The following is a 27,833-nucleotide window of genomic DNA, read 5'->3' on the forward strand; positions in this document are numbered from 1 at the left end:
TATAATATCCGTGTTTCTAACAAGTATTTCAAGACTCGAAATGTATGTATCGTTAAAAACATTTATACACCTAAATGAAGAAAAAGAGTACACATATCCGAGAGATAACAAATACAGATCCCCTACGACGAATAACAAGACACTTCTTAAAATCTCTTTCAAACCACAGCACACTAAGCTAAAAAATAAAACATTTTAAGCGACTCCAAAACATGACCACAGCATAAGAATAATCCCTTAATGCCACGCCCTGGAAAAATTCAGCGTACGAAAACTGGCTTTAGCAAGGAGGACAGCCATGTCATTCGATCTTCTTGATGTAAAGGTGACTAAAACATAACATTTTCAATTGAACTAAAAATGTTAATTTCTTGACTTTATTACGGTTCTGGTTAAAAATTAAAATATTAATTTCTTGACTTTATTTCCTTGTTGTTTACGTTCTAGTATTTTAATTTTGTAGTTTTTTTATTCTGCCCTTTTATTTTTCAGCTTTTATGTTTCAGTCCTTTTAAATTCCAACATTTACTTTTCTGTTTATTTTCAATTTGAACTTTATATTCTGATATATTTCATTTTAGCCCTTCATGTGATTTATGAGCTTTATTTCATTTCTAGTACATGTAATGTACTTCATTTTAGTTTAATCCACATGTTTAGCATTTTATTGCACTTCCCTAGTTCTTGCTTAGTTTCGATTCACATGTATTGGATTAATCTATGTCTTGGTGTTTTCTATCTTCAATACTTTTATATTTTAGCCCTCATACTATTATGCCACTGGTATAATAATACATATTGTTGCTTAGAATGGTAAAATGCCTGTTAAAATTCGATAATAATCATCACTAAGCATATTTTGTACTCGTATGAATTTTCAAGAACATCTATCGTAGAATGGGCTTAAAAAGTGCATCCTATCTTGGTAGTATGATTCAATACGATATTCGAACGAAAACGAACTTGAAAATAATCGACCATGCTTTGATAAAAAATGAAATTGATCAATGCTCAATAAAAGGATCACATTTTGAATTTCGACTCGAATCCACAAATTTCACCAATATGACAACATATAAGCGATCAAGTATCAATTTTGGGCATTGTGGGGGTGTTAATCATTCCCCACACTTAACCGGCTTCTGAGCCCTTAAAAAAGAATTTATGGTAACACTCATGTCCATTTTGTCGGTTTAAAATGATTTTTTCTTAAAATTGTTTTAAATGACATTTTTAGGTATTCGACCTACCTAATTCAAAGGTCGATGGCGACTCCAATTCAAATTGATTTTGAAACCCTATTGTCTTTCCATAAAGTTCGATTCATTTATTTTTATCTTGTTAAAAATGGTGTCTTTCAGCTTGGTTCCGGTTAAGTTCGATCCCGTTTACTTTGAATACCTTTCGTTTATTTAGATGGTCACTCAAGGGTTCAAAGAATCCGATAAGCTTTTATAGACTCGGTCTACAACGGCCACGTGCGACATGCAGTTTCCGTAACATGCACTGCCCGAATCCTCTCCCTCCAATTTACAATAACATGTTGACCCTTCATGGTTTATGACCACAAGATGTCAACGACGATGAAGTAGATAGTCATTCTCAAAATCCGAATTGTCATGGTGGTTTACAACCCACTCCTCCTCAAGATCTCCCGGTAAGTAAAAGATTACTTAATTGAATTTCTTTTATTCATTTTGTCTCCAATTTGCATTATTAGAGAACAAATAGAATGATATATAAAATAAATTTTTAAAAGTGGGCGACCAAAATGAAACTAAAATTGTAACATTAAGTATGATTTTAAAAAAATAGTTTAATGACTAAAATGTAACTAAAATGATAATTAAATGACTAAATGCGTAGTTTACTCAAAATAAAAAGGGTGGATCGTAAGCAAATGTTCACAATGATAACTAAAATATACTTAATACACTTTTGGGTGCCTAAAAGTGTCTAATATTTATCCGTTACACTTTTAGTTGCATGTAGTTAAGTGACACGTGTCATTTTTTTATTTATTTTTTTTAAAATAAAATATTTTAAAAAAATCTGGATGTTACACATGTCACGTAGCGTTTTTTAACGGTGGACACCTAAAAGTGTAATAGAAAAAACATTAGACACCTAAATTTTTTTGACTACTTTCTTTTATTGTATTTCTTTCGAATTTTATCTGTAAGTTATATTTTTGTTAATCACTTTTTTATCTGTTGAAGTTTTTGGAGTTCTTGAAGGGCTAAAGTTTTATATCTTCTAACTAAATACAAATATTTTAACACAATTATTGGCACATCCACGTAATCTATCATACTCAAATATGTTATTTTACAATTGTATCTATTTACCATGCTAGTTTTAAAAAGAATTTAAGGGTCATTTCTGTCCTTATAGTTGACCCGACTTATCCTTTTCGCCCTGACCATATTTTTGTAGCAATTTAGAGATTGGGATAGGAATATTAAAAAAAGTTTAAAGGTCATTTCTTCCCTCAAAATAATTGACACATGTCATTTTTTTTATTTTTTTAAAATAAAAAATTTTAAAAAAATCTGGACGTTACACATGTCACGTAGCGTTTTTTAACGGTGGACACCTAAAAGTATAATAGAAAAAATATTAGACACCTAAATTTTTTTGACTACTTTCTTTTTTTGTATTTCTTTCGAATTTTATCTGTAAGTTATATTTTTGTTAATCACTTTTTTATCTGTTGAAGTTTTTGGAGTTCTTGAAGGGCTCTAAAGTTTTATATCTTCTAACTAAATACAAATATTTTAACATAATTATTGGCACATCCACGTAATCTATCATACTCAAATATGTTATTTTACAATTGTATCTATTTATCATGCTAGTTTTAAAAAGAATTTAAGGGTCATTTCTGTCCTTATAGTTGACCTGACTTATCCTTTTCGTCCTGATCATATTTTTGTAGCAATTTAGAGATTGGGATAGGAATATTAAAAAAAAGTTTAAAGGTCATCTCTACCCTCAAAATTGTTTAATTGTGTTGTTCTATGCTATAAACCTTAAATCCTAAACACTAACTCCTAACCCTTATACCCCAAGCCTGACCCCTGAATCATAATGTAAAACCCTAAACAATAGTAGCTATTGCAAACATTGGTGCAATTGATGTGAAAATATTGTAGGTAGGAAAATGATAAATCGAGTCTACTACAAAGATAAAAGTAACACTTTAAGCCTAAAAAAATATAAAGAAAATAGACTCACCTGGACTTGTGGAATGCCTAAGTTGTATGGCAGAGTTGAAGTAATTATAAGGGTTGTTTGGGTAATCAGAACATTGTGCATGGTTTGACCATTCATGCCCCCAAAATTGAGTTCAAGGTTGGATCGAGTTGACCTATATATGTCTTTTAAATCGAGAAAACCTTTTTAAGTTAGATCACAAGTAGATATAAAAAAGATAAATACAAAAACCACTAATTAAGTGACGTTTTACTTACCGAGAGATTTTGAGCAGGTGTGGGAATCACACCACCGATACAATTCGGATTTTGAGTATAATTCGCTATCGGGACGTCGTAGGCATCTTGTGGCCATATACCATGTATGGTGAACCCATCATTGTAAGGATAAGGGAGAGGAGTCGTGCAGGCCATATTGGTGCTTGTAGAACGTGGCCATTGAAGACTGAGTTTGTAAAAACTTATCGGATTCGTTGAAGCTTTGAGTGACAGTTTAAACAAACGTAAGGTACTCGAAGTAATCGGGTTCGAACTCAATTGGAACCAAGATGAAACACAAACCACCACAACAGCTACCAGAAAGTATTTGGATGGCATTCTCACAAGCACTTTTAACTCTACTTTCTGTTTATTGCATTGTTGGAAGGAGGGTAATCCACCTATTTATAACAATGATTGCAATGAAAGTAGAATTGTATATATTAAATTTTATATTCTAACAAATATGTTTTTGTCGTTTCTCTCTCTTACTACCTATTTTTTTAAATTAATATATCGTTTCTCGGAATTATCTTTAAGTGCATGAATGATTCAGGACGTTTGAAAAGAAAATACGAGTTTCAAAAAATAAATACAAAACTACCATCGACTTTTCTGATTAGGTATAGTTGAATACCTAAACATTATCATTTTTTTTCAAAAAAATATATAAAAATATTTTTAAAAGAAAAATTAAGGTCTACGTTTTATCATAAAGTCGTTTTAAAGAATTCAAGAGTTGATTATATACAAAAAATGATTAGCATCCTACATCGCCCGAAATCGATATCTAACTTATAACATTAAAAGTAAGCAAAATAGTTATTCATATATATATATATATATATATTACAATGTTGTCGTGATTGCGGCTACGGTGTCGCGGTTGCAGATGTTGCGGACGTTGCGACGTGATTTATTTTCTAAACATAATTATGGTTTTATGTTATGGATGAGATGTCGCGATCACTTTGAAAAACGTTATGTTACGGCCGCAATTTTATATTACCGTATGAAGTAAAACCCTAACCAACTTCAAGCTTCTGCAGTGGGATTTACCATGGCAGGTAAGTTGGTGCCGTGACTCCAAAGCGCTTTCAAGTCTCCTCTTACTAAAGCTAACACAACTATAACTCCTGACAACAAAAAAGGAAACCAGAAACAAGTCATGAGAAAGGGAAAGAAACAAAATAGAATGGGCATCCTTTTCAGACAAGCTAGATGGAATTAGCCGGTCTAGGGATGGGTTGGGATCACATTCTACACTTTTCATTTGGACGGACCTGAACGAAAGTAGTCGGGTCCAGGATCGTTACCTAGCGTGCAAGGAACAAGATATAGGAGTGCAGGCTGACCATTCCCATGCATCAGATATAACCCTAGGTATGTGAAGAAGAGGCCTGCGATTGAAACAAATAAGTACTGATGTATAGCTTTGTTATTTTGTTGTTATCAAACTTATGAGTAAAGAAAGAAAAAATAATAGCTTAAAGTAGTAAGGAGTTTAATATTAGTTAAGTAATGTCTCAAGTTCGAGTATTTGTATATACATAAAATCTCTACTTAGATACTCATTTACTAAAGTTATGTATATGAAATGGGTCGGTCTATATTAATCAGGACAAAAAAGAAAAAACTACGGGCGCATGCACACTCACCAAATCCGTAGCCAATCATCAACCACAGAAAGTACCCTTCGGCTAGGCTCTTCTTGACTTCCCTATCATATCTGAGACAACCAAAGAGGAAAAAACAATCATAAATCCATATATATATATATATATATATATAAGCCCTTCAAAAACAAGGGCATAAGAAAGGAAATGACCAATCAGCAATTTAACACCAAAATTAGTCCCAAACCCAACAATGGCCTTTCAGTACCTGTAAGCAAATGTAATAAGCAAACCAGGAAAGAGTATGTCCCCAAATCCAATCATACTATAGCCACCCCAAGGATCACTAAGTTTAGGAACTCTCAAGAGCAAAGGAATTGATTCTCCATTAGTATTCTTCCCTTTAGCAACCTATTGACATGAGTGAAATGTTAGACATCAAAGCTCAAACCAAACAGTCTTGGTGAGAAAGGAATTATTGTTATTCATTGAGGTATCAGGTTCGAATACCATTAATTGTCAGGGATGTTAGCGTTCGATGTCAAATGAACGAGCACTTACTGCAATCATCACACTCTGTCGAAATATAAGTGGTGATATGAAGACCCAAAAGATGTCATAAACAAATGCACAACACAGAAGAGTTGTAGCAACCTGAATCATGGAGAACAATCAGGGCAAAGACTGAGACACAATTAATAAATTCAGGATGAAAGAAACCATATAGTACCTTGATATTAGGTAGTCGAGCCAACTGTAGGACATTTATCATCATACAAATACCCTTTACAAAAGTAAAAGTCTTTGTACCGGAGTCTATTTAAGGACTTATTTTTGTAGAGTTTTGTGCATTAAATAATAAGAAAACAAATTTGTTTTTATCATATTCAACATGGTATCGGAGTGGGTTTCGAATTCTAAACCTAGCACGATGACCAATTCATCTTCTTCCGACATCAGTTCCGTCATAGAACCTACTACACGATTGCTTCTGACACTTTCATATACTCAAACACACAAACAAGTCAAAATATTTCATTCAGGGATAGTCGTGGTGGTACGAAAGACTTACGAGAATATTTTGGCCCAACCATGCATAAGGTGCTTGTCGATAAATAGCCCAAACAATAGCAAATATCATACAAAGTAGAAAAACCCCAAGTGAAACAATAGTGACCTCCCCAATGACAGGCAATCTCACTGTCTTCTGCCTGCATTTTCTGCTTGTACACTTATATTAGAAACACAAATAAAAAGAAGCTAGATCTTGTAAAATTTGAGTGATAATCAAAACTACAAGCATATACCTAGTTATAGGAGTCATAATGACATTGTGCATCCCCTGGAAAGAAAAAATGCAACACGAGTTAACAAGATGTTGCTCATTCCATGGTGCAGAAACAAGTAAACATGGAAGGTTTTTAATGTGACATGTCATGTCTGACCATTGGTAGATTCAAACAAGCATATTAGAATAAAATGAAAGAAAAAATTAAAGACATTAGAAGCAAAACTATGTTACCTGAACACCACCGAAGCAGAAGAGTACAATCAGCACCCAGATAAAGGTTGAAGACATGAAAAAGTAGAGTAGCAGCAGAAAAACAGATGCTAATGTAATAAAAATTATTGCACCCTTACTGTAATAACAAGGGTTTCCTTATCATCATCACTGCATGTTCCAGCATTGGTTGATTCCTGGTAGAAAAACAATTCAATAAATTTAACCATTCGTACTTAAAAATTACAGTATTTAGTCGATTTTTTATACCGTCAAACCAAGTGAGACTGTTGGATCAAAATAACAATTGGATAATTGCATTAAGCTATAAATTAGCAACAAGTTATTCCCTCTAAGACACGTAAATATACATAATGGAATTATGAACTTCATAAACACTAGCTTGTGGTAAACCTTCAAGGATGATTCATTGCAGCGTTTGTCAATTTGGTCAGAAATACCAAACTCTTGCCAAAATGAAGCAGTTATAAGGGTGCCGACTGCCATTGCCCATAAAAATACCACCGAGACATCCACCGTGGGACGAGTTGGTGCATATAATAAGACTTCAACTGCATCACAAGTTAGCATGATTTAGTTTCTAAGTAAAAGTTTTTATAAGCAAATTTATTTAGTTTTGCTCGTTCTTATGATTCGATTTTTTCGATACTTGTTATCAGGGGCCTAATTTCTATGACTCAAGAGCTTACCACGCTTGTCTGCCATAGTTTTGTTAAGGTCGTCTCCTGCAGATTTTGGAACCATCACGACCGGTATCGAAATATTTAGAGTAGATTCCCCAGAACACTCCATCCGTGTGGTCTCTAGATAAATATTAAAAAAAAGTTGATGTAAGAAACTTCAAAAGAAGTTTAAAATGGAAATAACATACGCCATCAATACAAAATTTATAACCTTCTTTGTCATTTATCACCAGCAAGGCAGCAGCACCTCCTACCTGTGCAACTTTTGCCTTGGTTTCAAAGTCACAATCACCACGTTTGGACAAGGCCGCAAAGCCAGTTAGCTGTAATAAAAAATATTCCGACAATTATGCTTCAAAATTTTTCGTCTGGCTTACATCAGAGTGCCGTGCTTATGAACTATGTATTTAGTACATAAATTATCAGTTTTAGTTTATTTTTAATATCTAAATTTTTAATTTTTTTCCAAAATTTAACGTTAAATTTTGAACGAGATACTAAAATGAAACAATAAGTAAAATTTTTAACGGCGGAGTACTACTAAATTTTAGATATGATTTTAAAAAAAATAAAAATTTGGGTACTAAAACGAATCAAAACAGATAGTTTAAATATTAAACATGTAATTTATCCTAAGAATTATTTTCTCCAAACTCTTTTTAAGTTTTTTCCCAAACTTCATGTTACGGTCCTCCCAGAACTTAGGGAAGTTTAGAGGGTATGAACTATACTTCCGCATGTTAAAATAAATCAGACAAGGATGAATGATCTCATAATAATAAGGTTAAAGTATAAAAATGATCCCTCAACTATAGGATGTTACTTTGTTGAATCCCTCGATTATTAAAAGTTATAAAATAGTCCCTGACTATAAGTTATTATTTTGTTGAGTCAATAGACTATTAAAAGTTAGAAAACAATCCCTCAATTATAGGACATTATTTTTTTGTGTCCCTTGATAATTAAACGTTACAAAATGGTCACATGACTATTCATATGTTCTAAACTCGTCTTGTTCATTAAAAAAATTGTCGATCGTTTGAGCTGGACGATAATTTGCTGACTGAAATATGATAAAATTATATTTTAATGATGCCTACTAGCACTAGCGGTACTTTTAAACACTGGCTAACAACATAATATTTTAAGTACTAGTTCTACGACATAATGTAAACGGAGAGTTGATATACAAAATACAACTCAAACAGTTCTGGAATAAAAATTTATCATATCTTAGTCAGCAGGTTAACTTCCTACTAAGACGACTATCAATTTCTTAACGGAAAATGATAAGTTTAGAACATATGAATAGTCGAGTGATCATTTGGTAACTTTCAATAGTTGAGGGACTCGACTAAGCATTGTCCTATAATTCAAATATCATTTTGTAACTATTAATAGACAAAAGATTCAATAAAGCGACATCCTATAGTTATAAGTTCATTTATGTACTTTACCCTAATAATAAACATTAATCGATGAGGCAAGTAGAAAATTTTTAACAGAAGACAGGAAATTGAGATAAAACCTTTGAAGAAGAATTAGAACAGCCAGTTAGGGGATGTGAAAAAGAAGCAGCCAATATGGGACTTTTATCCTTTTCCTTGGGCAATTTGGCTCCAAAGGTTGCTGTTAAGCCAGTTATATCTTCACCTTCATCACCATCAACCCAAATCTTCACCATGGCCTGCAAGATTTAAACTCAATTATTAAGAAAATCGTGTAGCTACATGTCTCAATTTGTTTCCGATGTATTTATATTTCTTTTTCTCAATTTTTCCGTGACTTTTATTGGCTCGAATTGTTATATATATATATATAACAATTTCAAGATAGAATAAACTCATTCTTCGTCTTTAATTTTTATAATGCTAATGATAATTTTATAAGAAAAAAGGAAAAAAAATGAAATTACATCTTCGCTAGGATTGTTACAGGAAGGTGACTTGGATCCATTGGCGACGGCGAATAACAAAGAGACAAGAAATGAAAAAGGAAGAGTCGTCGGAATCCGGCATGGGTTTCCCGGCGGGAACGACATGGTGGTGTTATTGTTGATCGGAGCAAAAAGAAAAATGGAATTAAAAAAAAATCTTATAATTTTTGCTGTTAGCTGAATTCATTTCTATCCCTCTCCAAATACTTTAGCAAAAGACTCGTTCCGTTTGTAAGTAAAGCAAAAGGTTCGGTGTTAGGTATTGGAGACAAGTTCAGCAGACAGTTAGCGAGGTGGATTAACTGGTGTAACCGAATATAAGTTTTAAAAGTAACGAAACAATCACTAACGTTACAAAAGATAATAAAATAGTCACTCAACCTTCAAGTTTCGTTAGGTGATTAACGGTTGTCTGTCTTAGTGGATGATATGATATTTTTTAATGAATTTATTCCACTAATAAGATGATGACACGTGAAAAATATAATGTGGACCTCGTAAAAGTCTCAATGCCCGATTACCAAGATAAGTTAATATATTTTTAATAAAAACAATATTTAGGTTTGAGAATCAAAATTATTTTCTTCACAAAACTATCAAACAATCCCACCGTAATAATAAACACGAAGATGAATCAATGATTGAATCTTATTTATGATAGTAAAGATGTTGTGACAGTGATAGTAGAAGGTTCAACTTTATGATTTAGATGAATAGTCGTAGTCGATGATATTAATAATAAACGAAGGAGCAAATTCGAGAGGGAACTAACAAAGAAGAAAGATAAAAGGAAGAAAACCTTTCTCTTTGCTTGACACAAAGGTTTATATACTCACCCTTTGTACGTATGGAAGTAAATTTGGTGCGGATAATTCTTTCGATTTTATCAATAGTCTTATCAAGGGTTTATGAAATATTTCTGAATGTCTAACAAATCTCAAATAATCTAAACTATGAAATGAGAATTCTATAATGGTCACTCAACTATTCATATATTTCAAACACATCCTTTTTCGATAAAAAAATTTGATGGTCGTCTGAGTTAGACGTTAACATGCTGATTGAAATATGATAATCATTTGAGATTATGAGATCATATTTTAGAATATCTTAGTTAGTATGTTAATATCCAGCTCAGAATGCCGTCCATATTTTAACGGAAAATGACAAGTTTAAAATATATGAATAGTCGAGTTACCATTTTGTAACTTTTAATAGTCATGGGACTCAAAAAAGCAACACCTATAATCGAATGATCATTATGTAATTTTTAGCAGTCGAGGGACTAAAAACAACAACGATTTATAGTATGGGGACCATTTATGTACTTTATCTTTAAAAATAACAATAAAAAATTGTTGAAATTTAGAATATGTTCACTGAAATATGATAGTTATTTGAGATTCTGAGATCAAATTTTAGAATATCTCAGTCAATAAGTTAACGTCTAATTCAGACTATCGTCAATTTTTTAACAGAAAAGAACAAATTTAGAATATATAAATAGTTGAATGTTCATTTTATAACTTTTGATAGTCGAATGACTCAACAAAATAATATATTATAATAAGAGAATCATTATATAACTTTTAGTAGTCGATGGACTCAATAAAATAATGTTTTATAATCGGTGTACTTTACCATTAAAAATAACAATAAAAAATTGGTGACAATTCCCGTTCCTATTTTGATGGGCTTGGGGGCAGTTGGGCTGTTCCTTCAACCGAATAACTTGCATCGTCGTCTCGGGCATCGAATCTCAGAGAGGAAGAATGATAAGAAATGGTTGATCGGTGGTAAAATCCAGGACGAGAATGTCGAAATTCAAATCCAGGTTGATTGTATCCTGGGTTTTCCTCATACAATTCTTTTTTCAACCGTCATCGACGATTGCTGCTACCAGGTCCTTTACAATCTAAATTATCTGGCTGAAAGTAATTTCTAGGAGTTTTTGTCGTCGAAATAGCTTTCGGTAGTTTTGTTTCTGCGTTTTGATTCTGGGTTTCTAAATTGATGGAATCGTAGGAAGGAGATTGGCTTTCCAGATAGGCGCATTTGCAGAACAACAGTTCAAGGAAGATATTTGTTATCTGATGATAATGGTAAGATATTGATTTTTTTTACTTGTTCATGGAATTCGTGTATGATAAGCTGAATGAAAAAGAACTGAAAGCTGTTTTCTTTCTTGCAAAATCTGGGGTTATGTACATGATTTCTTGCCATAGTCATTCAAGAAAAGCAAACTTTTCTTTTCAATTGCATTATTCTATACATACCCCTACATTAAAACCCTAAATTTTAAACCATAACCCATAATCTCTAAATATTAAACCTTAATAACACTCTAACGTAAGGTCTATGATTTAGGGTATTAAGTTAGGGGTAAGGTATAGAACGGCAATCGGATAACATTGAGTGCTAAATTGATGAGAAAATACGATATAGATGAAAATGATAAATTGAGTATGCTACATGGGCATTATGATTCTTTATAGAACTGCTTTGAAAAACCGAAGATATAGACCTGTGATTTGTGCTGTGTAATGGACTGGAGAACAAGTTTGACCCAACGTGTTAAATTTCATGATCCTTTGTTTGATTTGCGTTCAAATTTCTGGTTACTTGTAATTGCGTACTGTCACTACTTGAGAGTGTTTGGAACGCTTATTCTAGTTCTGACTTCGGATTTTGTATTACATATTGTATCTAGGGCTGTAAACGAGCTGAGTCGAGTTCGAGTATTGCTGAGCTCGACTCAACGAAAACTCTAAAACTCTAAAATGGAACTCGACTCGGCTCGAAAACTCGTGAGCTTAAAATTTTCAAGCTTGACTTGAACTCGAAACCATGAATTGAAGCTTGTTAAAGCTCAAAATGAAAAAAAAAATCTTAAACTTAACTCGATTGAAGCCTCAAACTCGAACTTGAACCTTAAATACATGAAAACCTTATATTGCATTTTTAAAAAAAAAATCAACATGAAAGCCTTATATTGCATTTTTTTTAAAAATCAACACATAAACGTTAATATTATTAATAATTTATTTTTTAGAATAAAATCTTAATATATTATACTTTCGAGTTGCTCGCTAGCTTTTCGATTAGAGTATCAAGTAGCTCGTTTCGGCTCGTTAAGAACTTGAGTCGAGCTCGAGTCGAGTATTTATTGAGCTTTGATCTCAAGCAACTCACGATCTGTTTCGTCTCATTTACAACCTTAATTGTATCGAATAAGCCTGGCTTGTTACCTTATCTTTTAGTTTGATTAGGTTCACAATGGTATTTATATTGTAGGCTATGTGTGTGATGCTCTCTCGTTGGATCCACAATCCCGTTGCTGTCCTGAAAGAGGAGGCAAATTCTCTTGCCAGTGAGTTTTTTTCCCATTCTTATGGTCTCCATGATGCAGGCTTAAACAGATTCTTTAGTGTGGCTTGTAACAACTTCGGTTCTCCTTTGCAGTGGATGCAATGTCCTTTCCAAGTGTTGTAACTCCTATGAATTTTGTGTTTCGTGCTGCCTACATCCTGAACAAGTATCTTTTTTTAGCATTCCTTATTTTGTATAATTATCGTATACGTCTTAGGTGTAATGAAATTCCCACCAAAATTTCTTTTGCAGACACAGAAGGAACAAGTACTGAAACTAAAAATGGCAAAGCCATTGACATCAGGTAAGTTTATAGTTTTAGTTAGTCACAACTGCTCATTTACTTCTGAAGATGGGAAATGGTATGAAGTCTCCTGCTTCTGCAAGGACGTATATGCTGATTCACACGGCATGAAAGTCTGTCCTAAACATTTCGGATACCTGTGTTGTATAAGTTGATGGCATTTTATATTGCAGCATAATCCAATAATAAGAAGCTTGTTTTCAACCTGTGACATCTTCTGTGATAAAAAACCTACGCCACTCAATTTTGCTGGGTTTTTTTTCTTCCTCAAAAGTGGATTTTCATACTCATGAGTCATGGCGATTATACATTATATTACTCTTTTTGAAGTAATTCTTTTGCTTCCTTTCCTAAGAATCAGTTTGTGAGATAGCTTATTTGGCACTGTAATAGCTACTTAAAAATATCCTATGGAGATCCTCTTGCAATAGTCTTTTGAATATGATGATTGTGCCTATAATGGGACCACAAAATCATATATGGTGATAAAATATTATTCTAAGTGATCTATTTCTGTTCCTGAGTAGTTTGTCTTCTTGATGTGCTAGTTACCCTACTGAAGATGTATTCAATTAGAATTTTTTTTGCTACTTTATCTTTCAACGATTCTATGGCTACCATGTTGTTTCTCTGTAAGGTGCGAGGTCATTATAACCTTTTTTCCCCCTGTTTGACAGGGACATATCCAAGTGTCTTTGATTTTTGTGCTGGGAGGTGTCGACATAACTCTGAAAGTGTTGTAAGTGATGTTCTATAGATATATTAATATATTTATGGTGCACTGGGTCATCCTCCCCCCCCCCCCTTTTCAATTTTTAATGAATAAAGAGCTGTCTAGGTATAATTTCTTGGAAACCATTGGTGGTGAAGACTGTAATGCTAATGTTATAACCTATAAGTTACAAACAGCAATATGGGCTTCTGTTTAATTTAATAACCTGTGTCATTTTCTTCATTAGTGACATTTTTTATGTTTTAATACTATGATTCAGGTAGGTTAAATTAACTTCATGTTTCAGGTTCACGAAAATGCCTATGTTAGTGATTTTCATCATTGCTTTTCTCTGCCATCAAATTCTTCCGGTACGTTTAGACATGACTTATCCTTGAACATTATTATTATTATTATTATTATTTTGGAATTTTTATCCTTAAACATCAATATTATGTCTTTGGCTCCTTTTTAGCTATTTTCATTTGAATACCCTGTATCTTCTTTCTTAAATTCTGCTCCTCTAACCTACCCTCTTTCTGGTTTAATTCAGTAAGCAGTAATTTAGCATTAAATTACATGATCGAGTTTTACTTGCAACAGGGTCCACTGTCTCGCCTGTAGAAGCCAAACTAAATGGTATTAATGTTGTTGTCGGAAGGTGAATCTTTATCTTTACTATGATCGGTTCTGTTTATTTATTCAAACATGTAATATCTGTCTATTGAACCAATACTTTTTTTCTCTGTCCCATGGAACAAAGGCAAGGAGAGTCTTGTGATTCAGTTTGCAAGTCAAATGGAAAATCATGTGTACTAAATAAGCTTTTGATACTTAACCAGTGCGATATGTAAGTTCTTCACCATCTTTCCTCTTCTATTATTTGGTTTCCTTGTTCATTATTTGCTTTAGCGCATGGCTAATATTATCCGGAGTCTGTTTCTCTGTTTGGTTGATCTACCTGTAATTGCTGTTAGGTATACTATACGATCCTTCCTGTTATTACACTTATCTGGTTATCCCTGTTTTATTTTGAATTTGGTGAATTTTGTCGATGCTTTTACACATTCCCTCGTCCTTTATAACATCTAGGAGTAGAATATAGGTGTAGTCGAAACAGGGAGGTCGAGTTCCCCTACAATTTGTTGTTGAAGTCATTTTATAATGTTATGTCTCCTGCACTTCCAATAGCTTTTTCTGTTGTTAGATTCAGGTTTGAGTTATTCTTTGTAAACAGTATGCAGAAGTATATGAGCTGCAAAGGAGCATGCTTGGCAAGTGTTGGAGCCGATCAACCTGCAGAAGTTGTAGACGATGCTCCCAAACATATGGTATGTTTCGTTGTTAGTCGCACTTTATATTTGCCGAACTTTGTGCTAAACTGATAACCGAAATAATTATTTTCTACTCGGTTTTAGTTTACTGAAATGCAAAAACCCCATCAATAAAATGAGAAACTTAATGCTAAAGGACCAAAGGTTGAGAATGACATATTCCCCATGTTTCAGAATCCGGGAGCATGCTTGTATACTCGAACGCAATCAATGCTGTCCTGTGATGGTTCTCATCGGCATACCAGGAGACTTTGCCCCTGTGCTTAGTGCATAGCTTTGGTGAGTTAGGTTTTCTTATCGATTGTTAGGAATTTTTTCACGGTCGGAAGTTAACTGCATTGTTGCTGTGGTCTCGTTAGAATATTTCCGGGACAGTTTCATAGATGAAGCGTGTCTTAGATCGGCCTATTTATTTTCCGGGTACTTCCCGAAGACTTGGGACTTTCAGGAGACATTTTTTTGCATGGTCGGTGTTTAGATACGAATACGATAGAAGAGAAATGTATAGGGTTGTGCATGTCTTGACATTGTTGTATAAATTAAAAGCAAAATGCCATTGACATACTGATTTAAGTTCAAACATTCTTGCAATACATCAAGATAATTATTTACAAATGTTGATGCTGGTGAAATATAAAAGCTTGAAAGATACCAAAAATAAGTGTCCAAACTATACATCTTTTCCCAAATAGGTGCTAGATTTTTTTACTAATACCGGTGCCTAACGTTAGAAACGTTATCCTTTTAGGTATTTGGACTGTCAACGGTGTTAATTTTTTCATTAAGTGACACGTGTCACAATGTGGTAATTTTAAAAATATATTTAAAATTTAAAATTATAATTATAATTTTTTTTTAAAAAAAAAAGAAAATCAATTTTGAAATAAACCCAAAACTTTGAAAATTTTCATTTCAATCCTTAAACACATCGGCCGTCGACAAAGTTCCACTCGACCTTCCCTCCCCTTGGTGACTAAAATCCCCATGAAATCGTGATCGATCGATGACAAATTAACGTTTTATACCCCACAAACCTTAATATGAAAATCGCGATTCTGATGGCCAATCGACAGAAACTACAATGACGTATGAGTAGGAGGATGGTAGGAATTATGTCGATAGTGGTGGTCGTGGCCGGAAAGGGTGACACCGGCATATTAAGGTTAGGATTTGGGATTTTGGGGTTGTTTTATAAAATAAGAAAAGTTAGTGTTTTTTTTATAAATATCATAATATTTTTAATATTTTTTAAAAAAATAAAATATCATATTGTAACAAGTGTCACTTAACGGGAGAAATTAACACCGTTGACAGCTCGGACACCTAAATAGATAACGTTTGTAACGTTAGATATCTAGATGAGTTAAAAAATAGTTTAAGCACATATTTGAGAAAAACGATATAATTTGGACACTTATTTTGATATTAAACCTATTTTAAAACTCATTACTTGAATCTCAAAATAAAAAAAAAAGTTCACCAAAATATCGAACAAGCAAAAGAAGTCAGAAGAAAACAACAAAAAAGGTCAGGCATCTCTTTGTCATATTCTCGCATGAATGATCACAAATGTCATAAATATTAAGGTAAATTACTTATTTTGCTACACAATTATCACTTTAGTCTCATTCTAGTCACTCAATTATATTTTTTAAAAATCATCAGTAACATTATATATTGATTTCATTTTAGCCACTCGATTTTAAAAAATCAATAGTGATGATGACGTATCATCAAAAGGTAATGTCATGTCATCTCTAAAAAATATCATATTAATAGTTAATTTTTCAATAAAAAATAACCAAATTGAAACCCAAACATTAACATTAGTGATGATTTAAAAAAAATAGTTGATTAACCGAAATAGAACCAAAGTGATAGTAGATGGCTAAATTCATAGTTTAACCTAATAGTAAAACATTAATTCATCAAAATTTGTTTATGGATTGAGACATTAAATTTAGGGGTTCAAATCTTGCATTATGAATGAAGCAAATTGGGTTAAGAAGATTGCTCTTACCTCTCCAATACTCGATTCGGATTAGTTGATCCATAAATCGAAAACCCCGATATAAATTTCACAATGCATTTTACATAAACATTGAAAAAATATACGTTTTCTTCTACGTTAAAAAGTGTAATTTGGCTTCAAAAACTTGTTGCTGAGTGGCTTTGTTCCATTTTCATCAGTTTCAGCTTTTTCTTCTTCTTCTTCTTCAACCTCAAAAGCTGGATGGCTAAGAATACAGGTAAACAACTGAGTTCCTCTCAAAGAATTCGTCAATGGCAGATGACCTTCCGGTGTTTGGTCATCGAGTTCCCATATGAACTCATCGGGGAAAGCCCTGTAGTTGTATTGTTCGATCTCGGTGTCTGAGTTTTTTCATCCACCCCAGTTTCAAGAACAACTTGGTGAAGTCCTTGTTAACATTCTGCCAGAGTTTTTTCTGCAAGCTGTACACGAACCTGTTGTTGCTGTATTTTCTCCATGGTTCATCGATTGCTTTGAGATCGGTATCCGGGATGATTTGTACTTCGAAGAAGAAGACGTAGCCTCGTTTCTCAGCTTGTTCCCCGGCTAGGAGCATGAGCAGACGGCGCATCTCTTCGTCGGCTTGGCAGAAGTTTTGGGTTGAAAGGTGGTGTTGGAGGGTGCTAAAAGAGGAAGTGGTGGTGTTGGAAGTGTTGGAAGAAGGAAGAGAGGAGGAGGAAGTGGTGGAAAGGATGTTTGTGGTCGTGGAGGGGCGTTTGAGGAAGAGGGAGGAGGGAGGTGGAGGTGGGGGAGGCGTTTGAAGGAGGAGCAGTGGTGGTGGTGGTTGTGGTGGAGGGTTCTTAGAGAAGTATAGGCCATGTTTTTGTTGGACTGTGAGGAAACTTTTAAGGGTCATAAATATTGGATTTGTTGATGGAAGATAAAAAGATTAGATATGAGAAATACATTGCATCATTCTCATTGGTCATCTTTGGGTTAGAGTTATTATCTTTTATTTCTTTCTTTGAATTTGACTATTACAATATACATTTCACTCACTTTATTTTAGGGTAAAGTATAGATTTGATTTTGTTGAGCCCTCAATTATTAACAAATTATAAAATTATTTGATGATTATAGGATGTTACTTTATTGAGTTCATCGACTATTAAAAGTTATAAAATGATTATCTGACTATACATATGTTCTGAACTCGTCATTTTCCATTAAAATTTTATTATATCTCAGTCAACTATTAACATCTAGCTTAGATTACCATCAAACTTTTTAACGAAAAAATATAAATTTAAAACACATAAATAGTTAACGGTCATTTTATATCTTAAAGGTGAATGATAGATCGCATCAAGTTAAAAAATTCTGAATTTTTTGTATTGACAAATATTATTTTATAACTCAAATTTTTTTAATTTTTTCTCAAATTAAGTCAAATTTATAAAATTCAAATCGAGTTATTCGAATTTTATTTAAATTTAATTATAAATACTTAAAATATCATAATATTATTTGATCCTAATTCAAACAATTTTCTATATCTATATACAATTCATTTGTATCTTCGTTGTTTTCTAATATGTTATATTCATATATCATACAAAATCATAAGACTCAACTCAAACTTAAAAATCTTTACTAATTACTAAAAATTTTGAATTATTCTAGTTATTCAAATTCTATTTTATAATTCAACTCAAATTAAAAAAAAATCAAGTAAAGTTTTTAAAATTACAACTCAAAGTTAATTGAAGTCAAATTTTTTCGAATCCAATCAAGTCGAAAGATAAATTTTTCGAGTCGAGTTTTATTCACAATAGGTTAACCAATGCAAGATGATCAAATCAATAGCAAAAATATTCTTCTACGCTAACAATTTTTGACGTTAAAGGGTAAATCAGAGATTAAAAGAAAATTTTAAAAAACTTTCATGTTTACGGAAAACTCTAAAATAGAGATCAAGTAGAGATGTAAACAAGCGGAGTCGTAATTGAGTATTGTTGAGTTCGATTTGACTCGAAAACTCTAAAATAGAGCTCAACTCCACTCGAAAACTTGTGAGACTAAAATTTTTAAGCTCAAATTGAACTCGAAACCATGAATTGAAGCTCATAAAAGCTCGAAAAAGACAACCTTAACACCAAACTACAGCTGTATATAGAACAGCAGCCATTCAAGGAAGATGAAAGAAAGGCAATGCACACATTAATTCATAGTGCTAATGTTCTATAGAACTTGAGAACCATGACGTTCTAAATGTACCAATAACCTATGCTCATAAATGGTAAAGTTCACCATGGTGAGGCGAAAACTATCTGTTCTCCCTAATTTTATTCGGAGGGGGGAAAGATGAGAATGACACGATTTAAGCTGCTAGCCTTGCTCAACGGATAAAAGAGAGTACATACAGACTAGAATCATGGCAGTCACAAATCAAGAATGAGGGCCTCAAATACTTTCACGTCTCACAAATTTTAATTATCTAAATACCATGGCCTTGGTTTGACGGTGACGATGATGCTACTTGGAATAGGGTGTATATTAAGCAAATATTTTGTGATTTGTGCTTCTCTAGTATGAAAATTTCAAGATCTTGACAATCAGATAACATGAACAAGATCTAAGTGCACCTCAATTAGAAGAAAAGAGATGATATCCACATGATTTAAACGGTTCCAATACATGCCAAGCGAAGACCCTCGGAACTTACGTTAGCACATAAAATTGTCGCATGTCAGTGAAAGGTAGAAGGCCCCGAGTCATCTGAAATTCTGAAATTATAGCGTCGTGCCAAACGTCTAACAGTTCCATCAGCCATCAAAGTATCTAGCATCTCATACTTCTTGTAATTTGCTTTCAAAGTTTCTCCTTGTTGCTTTGCAAGCTTCTCCTCCTTCTCCAGTTGATGCTTCAAAGCAACAAATAACAAGTTCAATATAAAATAACAATATCTTACACACCTAGAAGCGGATGGATTTTATACAAGATTTAGAATTTACCTTGAGCATCACAGCATTTTCAGTGGAATGCTTTTTCACAAGCTGCTTAAGCTTGTTCGCTACCTCAAAATTGGGATCAGAAGGGTCCAACCAATGGACATGCAGGTGTCGACCAGGCTTTCTTGGACGATCACCAAACATCTCGGGCACAGCAGCACGTGCCCTCACAGGCCTTGGCATTCCAGACATCATGAAAGGCAGTTCTGATAACGTCGAGATGACAACTTCAGCTTGCTTTTCTTTCTCCATCTCCACCAAAGCACATCGGGGCATGTTCTGAGGCTCCAGATAGTTCGGAAGGAACTCAACACTCTTGACAGTTCCATACTGATCAAGGGCAGTTCTCATGACTGACTCGGTTACAATCGGTGATAGGTTATCCATGAAAACCGTCCGCCTCACCTTCTCTTTGAAAGCAGCATACTCATCTTGTTCAGCAGACCCCATTGAGGATCAAAACCTATGTACCTGATCATTGAAATTCCAAAGGTGGTTAGACAAACCAACTTTTTCACCGAATTCCCAATACAATATATTCATCCAGACAAACCAACAAAATGTGACATCCCTGAAGTAAGGTTCCATTTGGCACTAATCTTTTTTAATATTATTTTTTAATTTACTTTTGGTTCCTCAAAAGTTGTTAAACAAAATCAAAAGTTTCTTCAAAGATAAACGAATGAATAAAGCCACAAACACCAACACATAATCTAACCTATTGATTTCACATATAAAACTAAGATCATGAATTTCTTAGCAAAAAAACTCATGAATTTCGATATTGAAGAAAAATTAAGCCATTGCCATTTGAAATACTTCAAAATATAGTTTCCAACGAATAAATTTCTAATTCAACGCATATAATTTAAAACTAGCTTAAAATAAACTTTACGATTGTTCTCCAACTCTAGCGGAAGAAATGAAAAATGAACAAAAAACTAATGGAAAAGCAGCAATTTCAAAGAAAACAAATATCCAGAGGAACATCAAGAGTAAAGATAGTGAAAGGGATACCTAGTGTTGAAGGCCGAGGAATGAAGAGTGGCGACGTCGAGGCTGCCAGAGAGTTATGCGTACACAGCCGAGCGAGGAAAAACAAGAAGAGCCTCCGGAAACACTAAAGAAACGAGGGAGAGAATTCAGTGAACAGAAGAAAGAAGGAAAAGGTTCACCGTCGGAAAGAAAAAGAATACGGCGGCTGAATCGGCGGCAACACCAACGACAGCAGCGCAGGTAACGTGTAACGTAGAGAGAGCGAGAGAGGTTTAGGTGGGAAATTTCGAGAGAAATTTAGTACATAAAATCAATGGGAGTTTTATAATTAGGTTTAAATAAATAAATAAATGAACCGATTTTAGTTTAGGCCCAATACAAGGTCCAAGTCCAAGCTTCAATATAGTAAAAGGAGAAATTGGTAAATCACGAGTTTAGTACATAAATTATTAATTTTGATCTATTTTAATACATATATTTTCAATTTTTCAAAATTATATCTAAAGTTTAGTTTTTGTTTCATTTTAGTATTTCACAATTAAAACTTTAGTTTTTGTCTTATTCGAAATTTAACATTAAGTTTTGAAAAAATTAAAAGTTTAGGTACTAAAACGACCAAAATTGATAGTTTAGATACTAAACATGTTAAGTTTTTAACGGCGGGGTAGTAAAATAAAATGAAACTAAATACTAAGTATGATTTCGAAAAAACTAAAAATTTAAGTTCTAAATCAAACCAAAACTGATAATTTAAGTATATAGAAAAAACAATTATATCTTTAACCAATGAGGTAATTTTTTTGTTGCCCTTTCTATTCCCAATTAATTCGAATCGACATAGGTCGCACACTAGATTTTTTTGGGTGAGTCTTCCAATGGAGATTTTCATACACTAAAACTCTAACTCGACACATGCTTAAGCGATATCAAACTGATTACCGCTCGAACAAATGAGGATTCGTGCATTGATTGATAATTTAATTCATGCATGAAGAAACGTAGGATATATTTATTACATAGAGAGTGCATTAACAGTAGAAAATTAACTTCAAAGTTAGGGAAACTAAAAGGATGCCGTTAATGGCAGAGTTTCAGTGTTACATCTAATTGATCTAGTGGTTGAACAAGAAGAATCATCATCCCAGGATTCATCGTCATCAATTTCAGATTCTTCATTACCACTTTGTTCATTAACATTACCTTCTTCTTCTTCTGATGCTTTTATCAGCTCCAGCCCCATTGCTACTTGTTTCATGGTGGGTCTTCTCCTTCCATCAAGATTCAAGCACCTGTTTGCTAGTTTGGCCACTGCTTTCATTTCTTTTTCCGTACCATCATTCAGCACGCTCGAATCCATAATGTCAAACAAGGAATTCTCCTGCATCGAAATGAGAAAGCACGACACCAAGCCTCTCACTTCCTCCTGTTCCGACACCGGTTTCCGTCCTGTTAAAAGCTCGACGAGAACAACTCCGAAACTGTACACATCGCTCTTCTCCGTGAACCGACTCGATCGGAAGTACTCCGGGTCCATGTACCCGAAAGTGCCCTGCACCCGAGTCGTTAAATGAGTTTGTTCGAGTGAAACGGATCTCGAAGCTCCGAAATCCGACACTTTCGCCCTGTATTTATCGTCCAAAAGTATGTTACTCGATTTGATGTCACGGTGATAAATGGGAACATGGGCAGCCGAATGCAGATAGAACAAAGCATCGGCGACTTCGATCGCAATACGTAAACGCATGTCCCATGTCAATGGAAATTCTTCGTTCTGGCAGTGAATCAGATCAAATAATGTTCCATTTGGGATGAACTCATACACCAGCAAGGGGACTTCATCTTCTAAACAACACCCTAAAAGCTTAACCACATTCCTATGGTTAATCTGACACAAAATTATCACCTCATTGATGAACTGTTCGACCTTCTTTTCATCAAAATTCTTGCCCTTCGCCATTCTAGATTTCTTAACAGCAACAATACTCCCATCTGTTAACATCCCTTTGTAAACAGTTCCTTGTCCTCCTCTACCTATAATCCGATTCTCGTTATAATAATCCGTCGCCTTTTCCATCTCCGTCGAAGTAAACAAGTTTATCTTTTCGAAATTATTTTTATTGCTGGACAAATGCTGTTGCAGTAACAAACCTCCATTCTTTCTGAAGTGTTTCTGCTTCAACATGATGTGCTTTCTTCTTTTCAGCATTTTGTGCATCCTCCATGTCACAAGTAGCAGACATATTGTCCCAATGCTAGTGCTGCAACCTATATGCAAATAAGAAACATTGTTTTATCTTGCTGACGTGTCACCATGAGATAATGTTATGTCGGTAGCTCTGTTAATTTTTTAACGACAGATGACCAAGACGAAACGAAAGTGATAGTTGAGATACTGAACGTGTAGTTCAACGCATACCTATAATGATGATGGTCGGGTTCAGAGTATTCTCTTGTGGTACTAGTGAAGTAAACTTTCTGGGCTCGCACCTAAATTCAGTACTATTGTATTCATAGTCAAGAGGGCAGTCCCTTGATGAACAATAGTTACCAGGAGTATTCAAACAAAGCATGTGACACCAAACATAAATCCCACAATCCTCTCCTGAAATTTAACAAAGCGATTAAAAAAAAAGGTTAAGTCCATATAAGTATGCATGCAATATAGATTAGGATAAATTACACAAATGGTCTCCTGACTATATGATATTATTTTATTAAATATTTGATTATTAAAAGTTACAAAATAATCCCTCAACTATAGAATCTCGTTCTGTTGAGTCTCATGACTAATGAAAGGATCATTTGATTATTCATATGTTCCAAACTCATCATTTTTTATTAAAAAATTGATAGTCATCTGAACTGGATAGTAGCATGTTGATAGGGATATGATAAAATCGTATTTTAATGATGTCTATCGGCATCAATGTTGCTTTCAAGCACTAGCTCGACGACATTATGTAAACGAATAGTTGATCCATAAATTATAGCTCAAACTGTTCTAGGATCAAATTTTATCATATTTCAGTCAACAGGTTAACGTCAAACTCAAACGATCGTCATTTTTTTAACGAAAAATGATGAGTTTAGAACATATGAATAGTCGTGTGATCAATTTTTAACTTTCAATAGTCGAGGGACTCAACAAAACATCAGCATATAGTCGATGGATCATTTTATAACTTTTAATAATCAGTGACTCAATAAAACAACATCCTATAATTAATCGAGAGACCATTTACCCTATAAATTATTGAAAACATGTGTTAAGTTTTACCTTTGCATAAACTCGAAAATTCCCTACCGAAATCCCTGTTGCATACACAGAGATGAGTAGAGCCCAAATTTTGCCAGCAAGTTTGACGATCGGAGCTACAAGTAGTGCTTACACCTGGTCTCAAATGGCACAACCCTGACATCGGTGTGCTCCATTGCAGTGATATTGGAACATACATCCAATTACTCATATCAAGCTCTTGTGGCTCTATGGTCAAGTCATAGTAAAGGCGTGATCTCACTATGGAAGCAAATCCGCAAGATCTTTCCTGGCTATAGCCACTAGCATCAACTCGTTCACTCACGTTCACGAAGAAAGAACCGAGACCATGAGGAACATTAGTAGGGCAGCCGGTAGCAGAGGAAGCCTCGTTGCCATTCCGACAACTCGGTTGCAAACATCCGCCTATGAGATTGCTTGTTTCGGGGTCGAAAACGGTGACGAGATTACCACAACCGGGAGACCAGATAATGTTGTCGAAATCCGAGTAGTAAAAAGGGGTGGCCGTCAGGTCGAGGCTCATGCCGTTGTTGTTATCGTTGTTGCGACAATTGAAGTAAGTTATTGAATGGTTCACCACGACGTTGCCCAAAAAAAATGAAAACTCGAGTATCTGCAGATTGAAGCTGTTTATGTTTAAAAATGGCATTGATCGGCCATCGGCTGTTTTGTTGCAGATTACTGTGAACCAGCTGCCGTTGGGATGATGAAGTTGGTCGCTTATTTCAAATGGGTATTGAAACGTAATGTTGCCACAAGAGTTTTCACTGATGAAGTAGGTCGGTCCTAGCCCTGGTTCGCATCCTGTGGCCATGGCAAGATATGTGTAAATTGAACAAGTTAACACCCTTTAAAATCTAACTTTATATTTAGGAATTAGGGATCACAATTTAATCTAAATCCGATGAATTTCGACCCAATCTGATAGGGTCAGACTATTTTAAAAAAATCAGGTTTGGGTCGTGTCAGATTTTTTAAGGGGTGAGGTCGGGTCGAGTCGGGTGGAGGGTAAAAAAACTCCGACCCGACCCAAGGATAACAATGTAATTTCTTTAAAATTTAATTAAATCCTTAGTTTATATCCAGTCGGATAGAGTCGACTCGAATTTATACTCTAAAAAATTGGGTTGGGTCGTAATCGGATGGAGGATATATATTTTACAATCGGATGAAGGATATATATTTTACAGGTCAGATCGTGTCGGATGTAGGATATAAAATTTTCGGATCGCGTCGAATTTAGATGGAGGATACATATTTTCAAGTCAGTTTGGGTTGGCCAAAAACCCGACCTGTTGCCATCCCTAATTACATTCATTGTTTCAATAAAATAAAAATAATACTTTAACTATTGTAATGATTTACTTATGTATATTCATTCACAAACCAAGTGACCTTAGTGTTAAATAGATTAGTTTTATCATTTATTGTTAAACGATTGAGAGTTTTTGAGTTAATTGAATCATCTAATCAGACTATGACTCTCATTTCAAATTTGTCCTTAAATTTTTAAACATTTTAATTTCATACTCAAACTATGACCGTCGTTTCAAATTGGTCCTTAAACTTTTAAACATTCCAATTTCATTATCAAATTATGACTTTTATTCTAAATTGGTCTCAAACTTTTGATTCTTCCAATTTCATTCCCAAATTTATTCAAATATATAATCAGTATCAACCATAATTTAACCTAAATTTTACTTTTTTTTTCAAACATATAGTAATATAACTTGGTCTAATGATTTTATTAACAATGGATGTGATTAATATATTTGTATAATATGGGATGAAATTGAAATATTTAAAAAGTTTAGGGTCTAATTTAGAATGAAGTTCAATATTTGAGGATGAAAATGAAATGCTCAAAAGTTTGAGGACTAATTTAGAATTATAGTCATAGTTTATAGATGAAATTAAAATATTTAAAATTATAGGGACTAATTTAAAATAAAGGTCATAATTGAAGGACGTGTGATGTAATTAATTCAGAGTCTTTAATAATTAATTAATTTAAATAGAAGTTTCAAGTTAAATATTTTTTAACGAATATCTTAACCTTTCGTACTATTATTTTCGGTCGTCTTTTCACTCATTTAATGATATTAAATATATGTAAAACTAAAAATATTACATCGTATAATTGAATATTATCCTTATATAAATACTTTAATATATATATATATATATATATATATATATATATATAATTTTTTTATTGATTTAAAAAAAGTGAAATAAAATTATTGGATAAATATTAATCTACATAATGATCCTAAAAAATTAAATTAATTATTAAAAATTTTATTACTTAAACTATTAATTTAATCTGTTTTAATATTTAAACTTTTAATTTTTTTAAAATTATATTTATTATTTAGATTTTGTTATATTTTTGTATTACACTGTTAAAAACTTAATGTATTTAATACTTGAAATATTAGTTTTAATTTGTTTTATACATAAACTTTCAAAAAATTTAAAATTTAATGTTAAATTTTGAATAAATATATTAAAATAAAACAAAAGTTAAATTTTAAATAAATAAAAATTTAAATATTAAAAGAGATTAAAACTAATAATTTAAATACTAAAAATACGTAATTTATCCTAAACTTTATAGTTAAACTAAGTGACAGCGAGTGACTGACCTGCATGACCGCAATAGGTTGAATCCCAGCTGAGCGTAGTAGGGACATGCGTGGTCTCAATATCGACGCCATTGCCAATATCTAATGGATCATCTCCATGGAAATACAGCCTGCTAAACAGGAAAGCAGATGAACATCTCTTCCTCTCATCTTCCTTCCCACCATCGTACACGGCTGTCATCTCTACCATACTTGAACTGAAATTCCCAAACACTTGATTAAAGCACCCAGCTTCAGCCCCGCCGCCGCCGCCGCATCTCGGCTGAATGCAGCCGCCAAGCGGTTCACTGTCGTTACCTAAAACTGCAGCCAAATTCCCGCAACCCACGGACCCGAACAGGTTGTAGTCACTCGAGAAGAAAAACGGAGTGCCCGTTAGATTCACACCGACATTAATACCGTCGACCTTTTGACGATCATCATCGCAGTTAACGTGCGTTACCGGATTCTTTATCAGAACGGTGTTCCCCGAGAACAAGGAGCCGAGTAGCTCAACATCGAAGTCGTTTATGCTTATGAAAGGCCTTTTCCCGTTCTGGGTTTGCCTGCAAATTACTCTGAACAAGGAACGAGAATAGCAGCTTCCATGGATTCCGAATGGGGATGGGATTGTAACGTTTCCACACACTTCTTTCCCGCAGATACTTTCTTGAGATTCAGCTGCCATTAACGTTGGGGATAAGAGAAATAGGAGGATGGAGTAAAACCCTAGATGAAAACCCATTTGGGTTGTTGATTTCTTTGATGAAGATGGTGTAGATTGGGTTTTGAATATGTGTGTGTACAGAAATTGAAGAAGAAGAAGAAGAAGAAGAAGAAGAATATCCAAGTATCACACGGCATGAATACTTTTCAGTTCTACAGTTGACGGTGAAAGATGTATGCACCCCGAAAAAATTCAGCCCGCCATGCTTGAACATTTAATACTTATCATCGATTTATACTGATTAATTTCAACCATGATGGCGGTCGTAGGC

The 27,833-nt window shown here is 33.8% G+C and overlaps 3 protein-coding genes and 2 pseudogenes across 3 annotated transcripts; 1 reads left to right on the plus strand and 4 right to left on the minus strand.

The window, feature by feature from the left end:
- Positions 1–4,488: 4,488 nt before the first annotated feature.
- On the minus strand, positions 4,489–9,335 carry LOC120169642 (annotated as a pseudogene).
- Positions 9,336–10,954: 1,619 nt separating this feature from the next.
- Positions 10,955–15,560, plus strand: LOC120169641. The gene is made up of 11 exons (XM_039177746.1): positions 10,955–11,133; positions 11,256–11,332; positions 12,525–12,600; positions 12,693–12,765; positions 12,852–12,903; positions 13,581–13,642; positions 13,923–13,986; positions 14,219–14,276; positions 14,379–14,465; positions 14,853–14,946; positions 15,124–15,560. Exons 1-11 carry the CDS (start codon positions 11,045–11,047, stop codon positions 15,214–15,216), a joined length of 825 nt encoding a protein of 274 aa, XP_039033677.1. The 5' UTR covers positions 10,955–11,044; the 3' UTR covers positions 15,217–15,560.
- Positions 15,561–16,945: 1,385 nt separating this feature from the next.
- On the minus strand, positions 16,946–17,833 carry LOC120169622 (annotated as a pseudogene).
- Positions 17,834–19,510: 1,677 nt separating this feature from the next.
- Positions 19,511–21,217, minus strand: LOC120169660. Its single transcript, XM_039177768.1, has 3 exons — positions 20,950–21,217; positions 19,936–20,403; positions 19,511–19,844 (listed from the first exon to the last, which is right to left on the minus strand). The coding sequence occupies exons 2-3, from the start codon at positions 20,380–20,382 to the stop codon at positions 19,671–19,673; spliced, it is 621 nt and encodes a 206-aa protein (XP_039033699.1). The 5' UTR covers positions 20,383–20,403; positions 20,950–21,217; the 3' UTR covers positions 19,511–19,670.
- A 774-nt stretch (positions 21,218–21,991) lies between these two features.
- On the minus strand, positions 21,992–27,748 carry LOC120169784 (wall-associated receptor kinase-like 5). Its single transcript, XM_039177897.1, has 4 exons — positions 26,857–27,748; positions 24,206–25,009; positions 23,345–23,530; positions 21,992–23,193 (listed from the first exon to the last, which is right to left on the minus strand). The coding sequence occupies exons 1-4, from the start codon at positions 27,578–27,580 to the stop codon at positions 21,992–21,994; spliced, it is 2,916 nt and encodes a 971-aa protein (XP_039033828.1). The 5' UTR covers positions 27,581–27,748.
- Between the last annotated feature and the right edge of the window lie 85 nt (positions 27,749–27,833).

The sequence above is a fragment of the Hibiscus syriacus genome, unplaced genomic scaffold, assembly GCF_006381635.1.
Source record: "Hibiscus syriacus cultivar Baekdansim isolate YM2019G1 unplaced genomic scaffold, ASM638163v2 tig00111769_pilon, whole genome shotgun sequence".
Lineage (NCBI taxonomy): Eukaryota > Viridiplantae > Streptophyta > Magnoliopsida > Malvales > Malvaceae > Hibiscus > Hibiscus syriacus.

What these genes read in the sequence shown, in the direction of transcription:
- LOC120169641 (XM_039177746.1), top strand. Translation starts at nt 11,045, where the DNA reads ATGTCGAAATTCAAATCCAGGTTGATTGTATCCTGGGTTTTCCTCATA. An exon ending in TCTGCCATCAAATTCTTCCG is followed by an intron (nt 13,987 to 14,218) that starts GTACGTTTAGAC and finishes TACTTGCAACAG; the next exon opens with GGTCCACTGTCTCGCCTGTA. An exon ending in ATTAATGTTGTTGTCGGAAG is followed by an intron (nt 14,277 to 14,378) that starts GTGAATCTTTAT and finishes CATGGAACAAAG; the next exon opens with GCAAGGAGAGTCTTGTGATT.
- LOC120169660 (XM_039177768.1), bottom strand. Translation starts at nt 20,382, where the DNA reads ATGGGGTCTGCTGAACAAGATGAGTATGCTGCTTTCAAAGAGAAGGTG. An exon ending in AAAATGCTGTGATGCTCAAG is followed by an intron (nt 19,845 to 19,935) that starts GTAAATTCTAAA and finishes GTTGCTTTGAAG; the next exon opens with CATCAACTGGAGAAGGAGGA.
- LOC120169784 (XM_039177897.1), bottom strand. Translation starts at nt 27,580, where the DNA reads ATGGGTTTTCATCTAGGGTTTTACTCCATCCTCCTATTTCTCTTATCC. An exon ending in AACCTATTGCGGTCATGCAG is followed by an intron (nt 25,010 to 26,856) that starts GTCAGTCACTCG and finishes CCATGGCCACAG; the next exon opens with GATGCGAACCAGGGCTAGGA. An exon ending in CCCGACCATCATCATTATAG is followed by an intron (nt 23,194 to 23,344) that starts GTATGCGTTGAA and finishes ATTTGCATATAG; the next exon opens with GTTGCAGCACTAGCATTGGG.